The sequence below is a fragment of the Arvicola amphibius genome, chromosome 3 (assembly GCF_903992535.2).
Source record: "Arvicola amphibius chromosome 3, mArvAmp1.2, whole genome shotgun sequence".
Taxonomy (NCBI): domain Eukaryota; kingdom Metazoa; phylum Chordata; class Mammalia; order Rodentia; family Cricetidae; genus Arvicola; species Arvicola amphibius.
Window position 1 is genome coordinate 53,192,772 of NC_052049.1, and position 18,200 is coordinate 53,210,971.

At 40.2% G+C, this 18,200-nt stretch overlaps 1 protein-coding gene across 1 annotated transcript in view; it reads right to left on the bottom strand.

Moving 5' to 3' along the window:
- Positions 1-18,200, bottom strand: part of Ap3b1 (adaptor related protein complex 3 subunit beta 1) — a 222,170-nt gene that overhangs the window by 31,326 nt on the left and 172,644 nt on the right. Inside the window, exon 23 of the mRNA XM_038321892.1 lies at positions 95-326. Coding sequence (XP_038177820.1) covers positions 95-326 — 232 coding nt within the window. The remainder of the gene's footprint in view (positions 1-94; positions 327-18,200) is intronic.

The window sequence follows — 18,200 nt, forward strand, 5'->3', positions numbered from 1 at the left end:
CACAGTAGAACAATCCTGTATTTTATCTTTTTCAGGAACTATCTGATTTAAAAAGTAAAATATATTTAGTTACCAAATTTCAAATGAGAATTACCTATTGGATGAAAAACATGCATTTGCATGCCTACAGGAAGCTTTCTTTCCCCTATGTGGATATTTTCTATCTTTCGATCAGAAGTATTACTCAGTGTTATTTGAACGGAGACCATCTTGTCACCAAAAATGCACGGTTGTCTTGGGAAGCAGTACTGGGCGGCCAGTCCTTTTCCACTCATTCGGTGAAGCAGCTCGTGTGTTTTCGTTGGCACAAAGACAGGTGTACTGACCTATGCACGGGAGGAAGAAAGAGTGAGTGACTGAGAGAACAGGTAATACTTCTTTTAGAAACAAGCCAATATTTATGACATGTGGTTGTCCAAAGTCATTATATAAAACATGGTAACAAACTTTAAAAGATACCATACACAAACACTAGTCAGAATGGTGTAAAATTATAAAGTAAATGCTTTCAAAGTAGTATTAAAGCTTTATTTTACTCTGCAGGAATATATTAAAATATTTTACAATGTAAGAGAAACAATCCAGTCATATAATATCATTTCTGGGGGGAGGGGGAAGAAACACGGTCTCACGACGTAACCTAGATGAGCCTAGATCTTGGGGTCCCCTGGGATCCAGCTGGGATGACAGACGTAGGTCTTGTGCCCTGAGTATGTAAATATTTTCCTTTTACAAACAGTATATGAGCTTTGTTTTCACTTTTTAACCTAAACATTCCATACACGGCCCTCCTGGTAACTTTATAATTAGTTCTGATAGTTTTCCAGTTGGTTTTCTTGAATGTTTCAACCATATGGTATCCCTACCAATAGCAAACATCATGTGTCTTCCTTCTCAATCCTTAACTTAATGCTCAGTTTATTACTGGGTAGCATGGGTCTCCTGGGGCCTGTGGTCCTTCTGCCTCAACCTCCTGAGTCCTGGGATTACACACATCCACCATCATGCATGGTCAATCATGAACATCTTTTCCCCTTGAACTTTTTCCATTGCCAACTTCAATTTAAGGTGGCTTCATCCTTTGTTTCGCTGATTAAAATGCTCTTCCCTATTGTGATGAGTAATCTTCACAGTCAACGGGAGGGGACTGAGTCACCTAAGAGACCAGGATTAACTGAGGAAGGAAAACCTACCCTCAATTGAGGTAACACAAGCAAGAATTTCCCTCTGCTTCATGCTCACAGAAGCAGAGGTCAGATGCTACACATGCCTGCTGCCATGACTGAGAGTGTACAGCAGGAGACGACGAGTATTCAAAAGGCCGACCCACCTGACAAGCAATCCCGATGGGGACCCCTACTTGTTAAGGCTGTGGGATCACTGGCTGTAGATAACTTTGTCTCTGTCTGTAATTTTTCTCATGAGCCACTAAAACCAGCTATGGGTATTTTTCGGGATCAATTGTTACAAGCTATTGTGGACCATGATGCAATTATAGCTTATACCAATGGGTAATTCAGATGTTAATCCACCAGAGGACGTATTCCCTGATGGGGTACCCTCTCAACAAGGCTTGAGGATCACAGCAGACTCTGAATGAAAACTGTTGCTTTCATCTGTAATTTCCCTTGCGCAATTGTGGAGGCCCAAATATGTGAGCCTATTCCACCTTGTCTGAAGGTCAGAGAGTTTTAGCTTGTTCAAAGTTCTTGACAACAACTCTGGGCACACATCCTGACCTAGGGTGTGGTTACTTGGTGTTTTGGACTTTAAGATGGTCCATAGAGGTGTATCTTCTCCACACCGACTGAAGGTTAGAGAATTCAAGCATACTTCTGCTCCTTCTTTTGAAATAGGAGGTTTGACCTAGAGAGTGGCTGTCTTCAGAATACTTAGTCTAGGGTGGGTTCACTGCCTAAACAACAGAATGCTTTTCTCAAGAATTAATGACTTGATGTCTCAACTATTAGGGAAAGCACCTGTTCTGGTTGTCCTTTGTATTATGTTAAAGCAGTCTTTTGTCTTCTTCTTCCCCTTTTGGTACTGGGGTATATGGAAAAAAGAATTCAGCATCCAGTATTCACTGAGTTGCCCTCAGTTAATATCCTGTCTCTGTGATTCTTATCTCTGTTCCTCCTACCTAACTTTTCTAACCCCCATAACCCTATCCTTGTAAGTGGTATCCTTGCTGAAGCTGGTCCCCGACATGGTATCTCCTCATTACAGTGCATTTTCATGTAATCTCATGATTGCATCTCAATCTTGTGGGCACATATATCTATGGGTGGTCAGAAAGATCACATCTCATTTGGCTGCATAATCTTGATATATAGAAAAAATACTAGGATATGTTGTCAGTCCCATGAGAACTGTAAACACTAAAGCCTGCTTTGTTCCTTTTGCTCAGACTAACTGCACATAATTGCTCACTTTTTTTTTAAACCTCAGAGCAAGTTCAAACTAAGGCTTTTCATGACTAGATCATAAGTTTAAAACTTTACATTAATGCACAAGGTTAGAGCTGCAGGTGTCCAACCAAAGTTGCTCCATGAATCACCCTGGGAAAGGCATGCCAATTCTTCACTTGCCAATTCTAGCTACAAAGACCTGTAGACACTGTGCCACTGGGCTCTGGTCACTTATCGCTTATTTTAGGACTGTGCTTTTTGGTCAATGAGAGGTAACTCTTGTAATTTTTTTAAATTGCTTCAGGCCTCCTGAAAAGGAGAGCTTTTAGGCTAGAGAAAAAGCCAGGAACTAGAATTCGGACAGGAGAATTAGAACAGAGGCAGAACAATAAATAGACATGACTGGAACATGTAAGCCTTTTCCCTCAGATGAGCGTTATCCTAAGCTCCCTTCACTCCTCTGTGACTTGTGACTGAACCCTGGAAGATACTCTTGTGGAACAGGCCTCCCAAGTTGTCAATAGTATTATCCCACTGTTTATGTGTTTATCTCATGAAAATATTCCACCTGCTGGGCTCACATTTGCTGTGGATGGTCAGAAAGATGACTTCTGCTTAATCTGTGTAATTCTGATAAATAGAAATAATACTAGGATATTTTTCACTACTCAGACTGACATAAGAAAGTAATAGTATTCTCAGTCACAGAGACAGCTGATTTTAAACTTCAGGACAAATTCAAAGCAAACTGGTTGCCCCTGGGGATGAATATCTGATTGTCCCTAGAGACAAATATTTCCCAGGTGTTTATTGCTGATTCAAGGTCAGAGCTTGAAGCAACTCTGGCAGACATAGTTTTCTTAGCAATGGATTTCTGCACGGACTCCCAACCTCAAGGTTCATTCATCTAACAGTTACTGTTTAAGACCTGAATTTCAATGTCACTTTCTTTCTGGGAAAGAGTTACACGCACAGCCAAGCATTATTCAGTGGCTGGTCAGTGTGACCTCCCTACCCTGAGAAAAACTGTGTGACTTATTTTGTGTTCTGCGTATGGGTCGGGCCCTGAAAATGTAACATAAATTGTCCAGAGTTTGGCTGAGAGAGGAGGTATGCAGAGCTGTGCAGAGGACTGCTCTGTGAGGAGCTGGGCAGAAGTGTGAGTGTGCGTGTGTGTGTGAGAATGTGCGTGTGTGTAAGAGTGTGCGTGTGCGTGTGAGTGTGCGTGTAGGAAGACATGGCTGAATGTGCAGAGAAGTGCGAGGAGGAGGGATGAGGGAGGTGTAAACAAGTGTGGAAGTGTGTAGCTGTGTGTGAAGAGACAGAGAGAGGATTATTTAACATGAAGTAAAAGAGAAAGTGACCATCAGAAAGTATATGTTTCCCTATTATTCCCCTCAAATATAAAAAGTCGTGGATTTTTTTGCATTCCCTGGAGGCGGTCTTGGAGCAGGCTCTCCCAATGCCTCTGATAATGGACTATGTCTGCTCTTCTACCAGGAGCTAAAAAGACCTCTCTTCTTATAAAGCGTCTCTGTCTGGGGTTTTGTCATAGTTCCAAGAAAAATAACTAATACACTATTTTAAGATAAAGTTAATCTTCATTTAAATTCCATCATTACTTTATTGGGTAATCATCTCTTTATACCTCTACTGAATATTAGATTTTAGTTAAATTCTTTTGTTTATTATATCTTAATTGAAACCACAAGCAGCAAATTAAAGAGAGAAAAGAGAGAAAGAAAGTGCGTGCAAGAGAGAAACAAAAAAACCACCTATCTATTATAAAACCACAGGAGAGCCATCTTTCCTTTCAAAATTTAAGTATTGCAGCACACCAGGCTTGATACAAATAACTGATGATAATAAATAACAATTTTAGGTTCAACAAAAATATCATACATATGAAATGATAAACTTCCTACTATATATCAGTAAAAATATTCCATAAAAGATCAACTAGTATAAGAATTTAAAGTAACTTTTGAAAAATTCTGTAAATTTGTTTACAACATATATTTAAAAAATCAGCTGCTTAGATCTTAAATTTATTCAGAATGGAGAAACTGGCCTATTCCTCCACTGAGGCTTTCTGATGACAATAATAAATGGTCTACCATTGGTTTTACTTTGGTTTTCTGCAGTGCTAATGATCAAAAAAGGCTGGGCAGGCACTGGAGTTTAAGTCTCTAGGTGACTCCATGTCTCTTAGTTGGGCTCAGCAGTGTGCACCTCTAAACACAGCTGAGGAGGTTATGATAGTAAGGTCACAAGCCTGGGGTCTTCCTTTGGTACACAGTAATGCCCTGACTAAAAAATATTTTTAGAGAACATCTTAATGATGAGGAACTTTAGATCCTGTTCCACATTTCTGGAAGCTGTTTAGCACAGACCTAAACAGCAATGCTCTGTGTGAATGCACGCCAAGACAGAAGAGTGACTAAAACAGGAAAGCAGGTGCACAGACGGGCACAGAGACACCACTCAGGTCACAACAACCTAACACAAGTCCGCAGCTCAAGAGTGGTATTTTCCAGTGTTACCTGTGACACCTGAGCCTGAGCAGGTCACTTCTGACTCACACCATGTCTGAATGTACTCATCAGTCAGTCACTCAGGAGATGCTGATGCAGGCAGTTTCACTTCTCTGGAAACCCATAAAGGCTGGGCTGCAGTGTGTGGGGAGCACAAGCTGAAACTATGGTGCAGAAAGGAAGGAGACGTGCAGGCTAGACAGGATCAAGTGCAGCCCAGCACTGCAGTTTCCACCCTCCATCCTGAAGTGCTGTGTTGAACACACGGGCCTCAGCTTGGTGCTATGGGAAGGGGCGAGTATCTGGAAGAGTGGGGCCTACTACTCATTAAGTCATTGAGGGCATGCATTATAGCTTTAGCGGTCATCTTTCTTTGGACTACAAAGCTCCCTCTCCATAGGTAAGGATGAGTCATCTCAGGGCTTTCTAAGAAGGATACCATTATTTCAAACACAAGGTAGCAATTAATATCACTAACCATTTATTCTTTCATTTCACATTTACTGATGCATTTTGCTAAAAATAATAATAAGTACTTTAATACAAAGTATTTCAAAGAACTGGGTAAGCCAATCAGTGTGATAAATGCCACAACAAAGTTGGCTAGGTGGCTTCAGAGCAGGCAGCGTTTACAACTTAGGGGAGATGATAGAATCTGGCTACTTGAGTGAACTAAGTAAAACTGTCCCAGTGCTCGGTGCTTCCAGTGGGGCCACCCTCTTCTAAGCAGCCCCTGGCATCTCTATCTGCAGCACCCTGCACAGCTGTCTAATTGGTCTTCTGGCTCCTCTTCCTGCATTCTACCAAACAGGCACTAGGTTCAGTCTAGGGGAACACAGTGGCAAGAAGCAACCCATTATGATAACGTGGTGCTGTGCCATCCCTCTGCTCAAAGCCCTCCAGCTTCCTGGAGAGTAAAAGTAAAAACTCTTTACAAAGCCCCCTCCCCCAACCAAAGCTGCTAGGTCCCTGCTGACTGCATTCCTCTTACTCTGGACACCACTGCTCGCTCTATTCCAGTCCACCCTGATGTCCATGCTCCTCTAACACAGCAGCCAGACAGTTACACTTCTACAGCGTCCTTGGTATCTGCAGCTTGCTTGGCTTGGGATGTACTTTCTGCACATAGCCACCTGGCTCAGTTCTGATATGTCTTCGTTCCAATATTACCTTCCTAATGAGGTTTAATAAAATTTCTATTTCCCCCACATTCTCCTTTATCTTTTCACACTGTCACTTAATACTATACTCCTTCTCCTCTCCCTCCCCTCCTTCACTTCCTTTTTTTTGACACAAAGTCGCTAAGTAGCCCTAGATGGCCTGGAATTTGCTTTGTAGACCAGACTGGCCTGGAACTTACAGAAATCTACCTGCCTCTGTTTCTACAGTACTGGTACTAACTGTGCACACCACACACCAAGCACAGCAATAACACAATATATAATTTATCTATTATGTTTATTATCTGGTTTACCATTCACTCCTTACTTTAAAACATAATTTAATCTATTTTCAGAATTCAAATCAGATTTTCACCATTTTAAATATTACAGAATTTCTTAATAATCTACCTCCAGTGTTGGTTATAACTATACTTTATCTGGTGCTAAGTGTTTAGATAAAACATTTTCTAAAAATATCACACTGTGCTTACTAAAGCACAGTGTGGTGATAAGTGGAGAATCATGAGCATCAACTTTTATTAGTTTTAGGAAACAATTTAAGAGTTCTAACACACACACACACACACACACACACACACACATATATGAACTATGAACAAAAGAAAAACTATCTCTAAAGGTGTACACAAAGAAAAAATTTTGATGAGAAGTTCTATGAACAAATATTAGAAACATATAGATTCGTGTAAAAAAAGGATTTTGGGGGGCTGGAGAGATGGCTCAGTGGTTAAGAGCACTGATTGTTCTTCCAGAGGTCCTGAGTTTAATTCCCAGCAACCACATGGTGGCTTACAACCTCCTATAATAAAATCTGGTGCCAACTTCTGGCCTGCAGGGACACAGGAAGGTAGAACATTGTATACATAATAAATAAATCTTAAAAAAAAAGGATTTTGGTAAAATATGTACCACCCAACCAGGATGAAAAATAATGCTTGAAAACACTAGTTTTTTTAAATGGTTTATTTTTTATTTTGTGTGCATTTATGTTTTGCTCGCATATATGTCTATGTAAGGGTGTCAGATGCCCTGAGACTGGAGATACAGATAGTTGTGAGCTGCTATGTGGGTAACAGGAATTGAACCCTAGACCTGAGTCCTTTGGAAGAGCAGCCAGTGCTCTTAACCACTGAGCCATCTATTCAGTCTTGGAAACACTAGTCTTAATTTTGTCATAACAAATGTTCTAGAAGTTAAAAGCTTGCTGCATTCTAAGCTGGTGATAAGGCCATCCTCACGAGGATTCCTGAGGAGGTAGTTAGTTCCCCAGCTGCAGTGATACTACAATAAAAAAGCTTCCCCCAGAGGGAGGAGAACAAAAGCATCAAGTACCAGTGAGACGATCCCCTACAAATCTTTCCCCAGCACATGTTTAAATAATAAAAGTCGTTCGTGTACCTTTAGATGGTTTATGAAAATAAGCAATCAATTCTGCAGCCACAACATTATTTCTAAAGGAAATCTATGTGACTCATGACGCCTGTAGATACACAGAGACAAAGCACACATATTTTATCAGTTTATTACAGTAAGCAAATAAGCGTGGAATGAGAGAGCACATAACTGTCTACTTAGTGCTTCCTGAAACATTTATAAGAGCTGTTATCTCCCTAATAACAGACAGACAGCGTGCGATTTTAGAGAGGAGAAAAGCTTCATATTTTTTAACACTTCACTAAAAAGTAACTGAAGAGTGTAAAATGAAAAATACTCTGTGCAGTTAGCAGGTAATGGACCATATTATCAACTCAAGTTAGATTTATAGGATACAAACTAGTCACTAATAGTTATTTTATGACATAGCATGTCTGCTTTTTCTTGAGATTATTAAGATTAAAGTTGTAAAACTTCTTTTGAACATAGCTGTTTAAAATGATTGAATTATAAAATCTAAAACGAGACTTGAAAAATAAAACACGGAGTATCGAGTGAAGGGCTCATCCTGGGCTCCCCAGCAGCCGCGGTACTCTTCAGAGACGATGTTTCCACAGAGAGCCTTACAAAAACCATGTTTTCCAACCTTTTATGCTTCCATTGTATTTAGTTACACAATCATTTTTAAGTATTATCAATCTGTTTTGTCTTTAAATTTCAAAAGAATGAAGAGCTGCAATATACAAACTGTTCTCTTTGTGTCTTGTTTGCTTGGCTTGTTTTATGGCAGTGCCTATTTAGATATGATTTATAAATGCGACAAGGTAAGGAAGAGGCTGCAAGCAGAGGTAAGCTGCATCTTTTAAATTAGTGCTTTTTAAACCAATGTACGGTTCAATTGGTCAGAGTTATAAGGCAGAAAGCCTCAAAACTTTCTAACTTACCTAGTGAAAAACAAGCTCCTTGTGTCTCCAGTTCACTGCACTGAACAGTATCTAGTATAGTATTAAAAAAGCAAAGGGCAAATTTGCTTTACCTCTACCTGAAAGCACAGATCCAAATAAATGTAGTAAGTCTTCTAGAAAGCGCTACTTTAAATAAGCAATTTGTTATCTCAAGAATAACTCTTACTTATGTATGTAAACCTGACTATTGTAGACAGTAGTTGTGATAACTTCTAGTATTTTGAGTAACCTAGTATTTTGAGTAATGAGCAGAGATTAAGAACATTTCAAAATGTTCTTACTTATTTTTGTAATAATTAACACATCTCAAAAATCTGTTATATGGTCTGGAGAGAGCGAGCGAGCAGTGGCTAAGAGCATTTCTTATTCCTGCTGAGCACCTGGACTTGATTCCCAGCATCCACATGGTCCCTCATATCATGTAAAACTCCAGTTCCAGGGGAGCAATGCCTTCTTCTGACCTCTGTGACCACCCGGCATGCATGTGGTGCACAGACATACGAGCGAGCAGAAGACTCATACACATAAAAAATAATAAAAAAAATTGTTTGCAGGCAGATATGAACAGTGTGTACACTTAATGAGTTCATTAATAAACATATGCCAGTAAAGACGTGTCAAAAGCTGCCTAATTTTGTGCAGTCTGTGCACTAAGAATGGTTCTAACATTTAAAATGGTTATGAAAATACAATGTTTATGATATTAAAATATCAAAACTCATATTTTAGTTTCTAAAATATTTACTGGCACAGACACTTGCTCATTTTTATACTGTCTTTCTCAGGCTACTTTTGTGCCATGATGGCATCACTGAGTGGCTAGAGTCTACAAGGCTAAGGTATTCACTCTCAAGCTCTCTTTACAAAGAACCTGGGGCTGAAGATGTAACCCAGCGTACCAAGTTACAAAGCCCTATAGTCCCATCCCTAATACTACCAATAAACTTTCCTGGCCCTATATATAAAATGTGTCCATCTGTAAGACTCTGCAATGTAGAGGAAATTACTTTACAACATTCTATTCGTTTCCCTCCAAAGACAAGTCCACAAGCTCTACTCTCAGCACATTTAATTAAAAACAATCTAGTTAGTGCAGTCTTGGCTATAGGTTTGTGTACAGATATAATCATTTTGAGGTATGCTCTATCTACTCCTAACATCTCCAGGACTTCAGCATGGTGAACTTGGTCAAATGACTTTTCTGCATCAACTGAGATATTATGCATTTAGAAAATGCACTAAATTTCTTGATTTATGTATTGTGAACCAACCTTGCATCTCTAGGATGAAGCCCACTTGGCCATGTTGTATGATCTTGTTAATGTGTTTCTGAATTGGGTCTGCATGCATTTTGTTGAGAAATTCTGTATCTTATGTTCATCAGAGAAATTGGTCTATAGTTTTGCTGTTGTTATTGTTCTTTCTTTACCTAATTTTGGTATCAGGATAATAGTGGTTTTGTTGAATGAATTTTCTAGTGTTTCTTCATCTTCTATTTTATGAAGTAAAGAAAAACTATTACTAAATCCTCCTTGAAAGTTTGAAAAGAATTCAGCAGTTCTTCTGGACCTGGGTTTTTCCTTGTTGGGAAACAGTCTCAATTTCATTACCTATAATGGGTCTGTTTAAGTGACTTATATCTTCTGCCTTTAATTTTGGTAGGTCACCAGGCTTGAGATCCTTCTAACTATGCTGTTATCTCTTAGCATTGTTTCGGCTATCCTTAAGCATGGTCTTCTGTGATTCTACTGGTATTATTGGATTTTTTTTTCTAGACCTATAAAATATGCCACTGGGATTTTACTGGGCACTTCTCTAAATCTGTAGATTAATTCTGGTAGTTCAGTCATTTCCACAATATTAATTCTGCTAATACAGGAACATGGATGCTCTTTCCAACTTCTAGAATCTTCTTTGAGTTCTTTTCTGTGTCTTCAAATTTTTATTGTAGAGCTCTTTCAAGTCTTTGGCTAAGCTTATTCCTAAGTACTTAATTTTTTTGTGGGGGGAGACTACTATAAATAGGATATTTTCACAATTTCTTTCTCTGAGAGTATACTGTTGGTATATCTGAAGGCTGCTATGTTGTTGACTTCTGTATCCGGAAACTTTACTGTGTTTCTATTAGAGGCAAGAGTTTCCTAGCACTCTATAGTCTATGTCACCCCAAATAATGATAGTCTGAATTCTCCCTTTTCTATTTGTGTCCCTTCTCATGTCTTTCTCTTGCCCAATTGTGTAGCTAAGACTTTGAGAACTATATGGGCAAGTGAGGAGAGAGTAGAGAGCCTTGTCTCATTCCTGATTTTAGATTCCTTCTAGTCCCATAAACCCCTGTAAAAATGCTCCCCCCCTTAAAAGGAGGGCTTCTACTTCCTCCTACAGTAGATGGTAACCAGTACAGACAACCCACAACTAGACAATGTGCAGAGAGTGGAATATTCAGTACTAAATGGGATCTCCATAAATCCCTCCCCTCAGGACTCAGAGAACTCTACAGAAGAGGAGGCAGAAAGATTGTAAGAGTCAGAAGGAATAGAAGATACCAAGGAAAGGGTGTCTTCCAAACACGACGAACTGATACACATATGAACTCACAGAGACTACGGCAGCAAGCACAGGGCCTGCACAGGTTCAAAGGCCAGAGTTAGAGGAGGAAGTGAACAAAATATTCCATCATTAAACAAGAAGCTGCCACTAACTGACAACTGCTTACAAAGGAAAAATTAGTTTCTGCGACGTAGTTTCACTGGACACATTAGCCACACATAAAGGTAGATTCCATGACCAACACAAAACAAACCCAGTGGTATTTCTATAGATATTTTTTGTCTCATATTGTTTTGTTATGGCATTTTTAATCTTTTTTTTTTGGGGGGGGTCTGTTTTCTAAAGAAAGAAGGTGTGGAGTTGGATGGACAGAGAATCTAGGAGATGAGAGAGGGGAAACCATAATCAGAATATATCATATGAAAACAATTTATTTTCAATTAAAATAAAAAAGTAGGACTTTTAAGACAAGATATATCTAGCCCCTGGACACCAGAAAAGTCCCTCAAGTTCTAGTGACCTGCCGCTCAGCGAAATGGAGATATTGGCACTGACATCTGCTTTTCAGGTTGTTTTGAATTTAGGCTAATATAAAATAAAATCTGAATAAATAAAGGGCCTGAGGGATATGAAAGGTACAAGCAAAGCAATGATTTACAGTTACAGTTCTGAGCTCAAATAAAAATAGGTGTGCCTGAACTTCAGTCCAGGTGAGGTCAGAATCCAGTACATCAAAGAACAAAAACAATGAGGTTTCCTAGGACAACGGAAGGATGGCAAGATCATGTGTGAAAATTCATGGTCTTTACTGAATGCGATAGAAAATCTAAGGATAAAAGGCGAGGGAGAGAAGAGGGCATGGGAAGGTAGTCCTACATTAGGAAGGGATATTAGGGTGAAGTGGATTGGCTTGGAAGCAACAGCTAGGGGCTTTCTTTTTTTTTGTTTTTTGTTTTTTGTTTTTCGAGACAGGGTTTCTCTGCAGCTTTTTTAGGGCCTGTCCTGGAACTAGCTCTTGTAGACCAGGCTGGTCTCGAACTCACAGAGATCCGCCTGCCTCTGCCTCCCGAGTGCTGGGATTAAAGGCGTGCGCCACCACCGCCCGGCCAGCTAGGGGCTTTCTACAAATAACCTCACCTCACAGGCAGTAATGATTTAGACACAGACAGAATTATAGGTCATTGCAAATGAGGTCATGCTGAGAATATGTACTACAGGCTGGCATGATCCGAATGGAGATTTCCAAGGAAAGGCTAGACAGAACCTTACAGACTACTTTAGGGCAACTAGGAATTGTGCTATGTATTTCTGAGACAGAATTATGGCCTCTAAGGCTGGCTATGCCTCTTTGCACTCAACTGTACTACAAGTTAGGGGATAGGAATCTCCCAGGTTGAGGGACATGGATCTCATCCAGATAAAAGTCTAGGGGGTAGGAAAAGTTATCTCAGTTGATGTACATGAGTATGTTAACTGAAATAACAGCCCCCACCCTGGATGCTTTAGTCAGTCTGACAGAACTGAGTGTAAAGAGTTCCTTATACATCACAGGTGCCAAATCCCTGACACCGAGCAAGGATGGGGAAATGGGTTCTTAGGGATAAAGAGACAGAAATAGAGACATAGACAAACATTTATATAATCACATACACACTTTTCCTGATCTTTGTACAAACATTTAAAATCTCTCACTGACAAAAAACTTGATTTGCAGGATAGGAACCTGAGGTTCTTTGGAGTCCGAGTGTATGAAGCAAAGCCATGTGACCTGCATCTCTATTCATATTTATATTAGTTTATTTTTCTATGTCAAATGCTTTCCTTAATTATTTGAGAATTTCATACAATGTAATTTGATCATATCACCCCTCCCCTCATCTCTCAGATTCTATCAAACATTCTTATCTACCCAACTTTACTCATTAATATATCCTTCCTCTGCCCCATTAAGTCCAGCCTGTGCTGTCCACCTACTCCTGGACATGAAGCCTGCCCTGTTCACGACTGCTCAGAGTTCCTATGTGCATCTGCCCTGCTGTTTCCAGAAACTCCTGTTTTCTTCAGGCCATTCATCACCTGTGGCTCTTATTATCATTCTACCCCATCTTCTGTGATGATTCCAGAGCCACAAGGGTAGGAGATACACCTATCCCATTTAGGACTATGTACCCCAAAGTCTATGCCCACCGACCAGTTGTGGGACCCTGTGTTAACTGTCATCTACAGCATCCTCTGCATGTCTACCTTCAGAATTTCAGTTGCAGAATTTTATTTTAGGCTAATAAAAAACACTAACTCTTTAGTATTTGAGCACTATTTAGAAGAGCAAGTCAGAATACCACTGTAATAAGAATGTGCTGGGATGGTGATGCACACCTTTATCCTATCACTTCAGAGGCAGACATACGCAGACTGCTGTGAGTTTGAGGCCAGCCTGGTCTACCAAACAAATTCCAGACCAATCGGAACTACACAGTGAGATCCTGCCAAAGGTAAATAAACAAACAAATGAATAAATAAGTAGTGAGCTAAGGTGACTAGGACAGTAGGTAGAGCTTGGGTATTAACTGTAAAGCCAAGTATCACAACTCCCCAGGCTTCCTATCTTTCTCCTCTACAAAATGGGGCTACGTCTACACATCCAGCCTGCTTCATCTACTTGGTGTGAGGGCCGAATGAGACAGTACATGTATAATTGATTTTTAAGCTCCACAAAATTCAATAAACAGTATTTTGGGGATTATTAGTAAACTGAGTTTTCAGTCAATGTTGAAATAGCAATCTGTCAGATGACAAAGGGTCATGAGGTTAAAAGTACACATCAAAAAAGCTGAATCATCATTGGAAAAAGGCTTTTATAACAATATCGCTGTATTTATTGATAGTGCCGTCCAAAGGCCTTTAAAAAAGCAACCCCTTCCCCCATGTTCTTTTTCCCTCTGTTAGCAGTGGCTGAAGAGACTGTCTCTAAAAGGTTTCTAAATGATGTTGATGTTAAAATATATAGGATCACCATTTAACAGCCTTTTAAAGAGCAGTCCCTGTACCATCTTTGTTAACAGCAGAGGGAGGTAGGGACTATTTTTTCAAAGGCTTTTAGAGGATGTTGTTAAAAGAATATATAGTGACATCATTTAAAAGCCTTTTAAATAACAGTCCTCCTTCCCTCCCAATTGTAATGCCCTTGGCTTTCATTTATTTTGTACTACGAGCTGAAAATGGACAAACCAACAGATCACTGACTATAGCAGCATTTGTGGACGGAGGGTGATGCATTGCTATTAAGACTGATGTCCAGAAATAAATCCAACTCCTCAAGAGCAAAGTTTCACAACTATACAGGATGTTGCTCACCCTACTGATCACTGAGAAGTGCTCTTTGATTGTTTTCTCTGCAAGTTTTCTGGTAAGTTACCACACAAACAGGAACAGAATTGCAGTCAAACTAGTCTGAGCATTCCCAGGGCAGGAATGCAACCCTACTTCCCTCCTCCCCAGTTAACATCTGTCCATCTAAGGGCTAACCCAACACTCAGCTCCTATTCTGTTGCTTTGATTACTCAACTTCTGCCCACTGGTTCTCACTCCACTAGGAGACAGCAGTGCTCACGCAGTGTTATTTGTCATTCTCAGTTATAAAGAGGGCACCCTCAACTCCATCTTTGGTTCAGGGCATTCAGCCTGACTGACAGTGGCTCTGAGATAGGTCAGCTATGATTAACCCTTTCACATAACAACATAAAACAGTACTAGCCCAGGGAATACAAGACATGAAACAATTTTACTTTTCATGTTGGGCTGGGCCTTCTCTGACAATATTTCGCAGGTCTGTAACACCCTGATGAGGAATTTTTAGAGGTCCTGAAGCAGCGGCTCAGCTTAGAGCTCAGGCCTCACTTTTTTTCCAGCCTTGCACAAAGAAGTCACTTTAGTTCCAATTTACTCAATCACAATAAACTGCCATGTACTTGTCATCTTTTAAATAATATTAAATCAAACACTAAACTAAATATTGCTGACTCTTCCCACTGTTACATCTACTGAATAACTCTTAGTCACACTACATTTTGACATCATTATTTAATTTGGGTATCACTTAACTTTATGCATATTCTTATACCCTGGGTAACTAGCAATATGCTAAGCCTGAATACAATTTCTTTACATGTTTTAGCCTTTTTCCAAAACACAAGTAACTTATTTCTCTGATGCTTTAAAAGCACAAATGAGTTCGTTATCTAATGAGATAAATTAGTGTTTTTGTCAAAAATCTATATTCTGGCTGCTGAAATATGTGTTAACATTTTCTTGCACATCAAAAGGACAATACTAGCAAGAGGCAAAAATTAATTTGCTTTGAAATTTGCAAATTTTCTTAAGAGGATCTGACAGAGGCAACAGCTTGATTAGGCAGGGGACCAGAATCTCTACTGGGGCCATGGGGGTCGTGCAAAGATGGGGACAGACCACCAGAGTCTAATAAACCAGAAGCAAACTTTATTTCGGCAAAAAGATAAAAAATTAAAAAATAAATCTCCACAGGGCACAAAAAGCATATCAGTTAGCTGAGACCACAGCCAGAGACAGATTTGTAAGGCTGTGGCAAAGGATGGTTTCTGAACTCCCCCTTCTTATAGCAAGCGTGAGGCAATAACAAAGGAATTTTTACAATCTCAAGGTAAAAGTCAGACACAAATTGCCCTTTTTTGCAATTTCCAGAGTTTTTCAAAAATTAACAGAGTTTTCCAGTTAAAGTATTGTTCGCATTCAGTCCATTCTTTTTCCCTGGCACTCCTTGATAGTGTTTACCAAGGTTCTGCACCTTCCTGACACTGACAGTTTCGCATAGCAGGAAAAGGGTATGGGACAATATAAAACCAAAAAGTCAAAAGTCACATACATCCCATCATTTAAAAGTTAGCTCAGCTCACGTCAATTTCTGGTCAGGAGTGGCCAGGGGGTATCTAAAAGCTGATCCTCAGTTTGCAGAGTGATCCTAAGTTTACAGAGAGATGCTTCAGCCTTCCAAATAGAGCTATGGGTTGTAAAGCAGAGTAAACCACTGTTTACTTTGTTAGTTAATCCTTAAGCTGCCAGCAGTCTGCTCTCATTCTCCTGGGCTTACAACTTTGTTTCTTTATTTCTATATTTTTATTTCTGGAATCTACATTTTTATATTCTTATTCTTGGACTCTTCAATCTCCAAAGCAAGAACACCATCTGAACCTAGGACAAAGAGTTCGCATCACTGTGGCCGACAATGGCCTCGAAGGAATGTGAGCGCTCTCTAGAGAGTGGGAAGGTAGAAAAGGTTCTATCTTTCTATCTTTCCCCTACAGCTCCAGAAGGAATAGAGCCATGCAGGCTTTTTGTTTGTTTTTCAAGACAGGGTTCTCTGTGTAGCTCTGCTCTTCTGAAACTCTCTCAGAAACTCAGAGATCCACCTGCCTCTGCATCCCAAGTGCTGGGATTAAAGGCCACCATGGCCTGGCCTGATTCTTTAGTTGAGGTCAGTGAGACCTATTTTGGAGCCCTGACTTCAAGAGCTATATGATAATAAATCCCCAGGGTTGGAGAGATAGCTCAGCAGATTACAGCACCTGATTTTGCAGAAGACCTGGGTTGGGTTCCTAGCACCCATATGTGGCTCACCACCACCTGTACTCTCATTTCCAGAGACTCCAATGCCCTCTTATGGCCTTTGCAGGCACTGCACACATGCGGTACACACATACACATGCAGGCAAAACATTCATACATAAAAGGTCAATAAATCTGCATTGCTTTAAGCCATCAAGTTTGTGGAAATACGTTGCATTAGTAAGAAAACTGTCTCTGAAACCTCACTGTGGGTTCCTGTGTTGTGACTCTACTTGTGAAGAAGGTGGGAAACATGAATCTAGGAAACTGCACTGCTTCCCTACCAGGGTCAACAACAATCGGCACAGACACTAATGGCTGTGAATGGCTCTTAGCCTGGACATCTGTTTGCCAGAGGGTTAGTCTAAAAAAGGTACCCGTCCCTGCAGCCATCCTTTCCTGTTCTAAGTATTGGTAGTTGATTGTGATCTTTTTGTGGCTAACTGGCAGACACTAGGAACAAATAAAAAGATGACCCTTCTCAAAGTCACTGCATCTTAACCTCCTCTTCAGAAGGCAGGTATGAGCCTTTTTGTTAAACATGAGTGGAAAACGGGATTGCTGCTGGATTAGTATTAGCAGCAGTGACAGGCTCTGGTGAGCTACAGAACAAACACATTCCGATGGGGAAAAGGAAGGAGAAAAGCGTGGGAGCTACTCTGGGTGGGGCAAAATAAGCTGATAATGAAGAAACTTTTTAAAAAAGGAAACTGTCTAGAAACATCACCTTCTCAAAGAATACAAGACAGAGGTCTAATGTGACTCTCTGAATGCAGGTTCTGCTCATCTGGCAGCTGTTTGTGCCGGTAACACAGACAATTGTAGAGATGATAACATAGGTGTGCTGCCAGTGAGTGCTTAGGAAAGAGCATCACCAGATATGGACAGATACTACTGAGAAAAAATAACAGTTTAGTGTGGATCCATCTGACAGAAACCTAGGTGAAATGGCAAATGTGTCTTAGTAGAAATGCTGCATGTGTAAATAATATTAGTGAAGGCATTTGCTTTAATTCGGGGCTATATTACAGATAAAAAGAGGTCCCTCCTACAGACCTGGCAGACTTGGTGGCACAGGTCCTTCCTCTTCACAGACTCTTCCTTTTGAATAAACATCTCTGTGGCTAGACTCTACTCTACCCTTACAGCTCACGTGACTTCCAGCCATAAGCCTCGAGACTGCAGCCAGGGCTTACTCGCCACAACAATTACAGAGAGTAGAAGACGCCATGCACATTTATTTCTCAATCCAGGGTCTCACTATGTTGCCTAAGCAAAGCCTTAGCCTCCCCTCCCCACCCCACCCCAGTACCTTGGGTTTCATTTGAGCCTCTGCACCTAGTTTCCATGAACATTTATTAACAGAATCAATCAGGTTTGAAAGAAGACACTCAAGAAACTATAATTGAAAGCAAGAGAATTCACTCCAGAAACAAATGCCAAATCTGCTGAGACTAGAAAGAACAGAAAGCTATATTCTTTATTCTACCCAATGCATTCTTAGCAAACTGGGAGGCAAATTTCACGTACATAATTTCCTTGTGT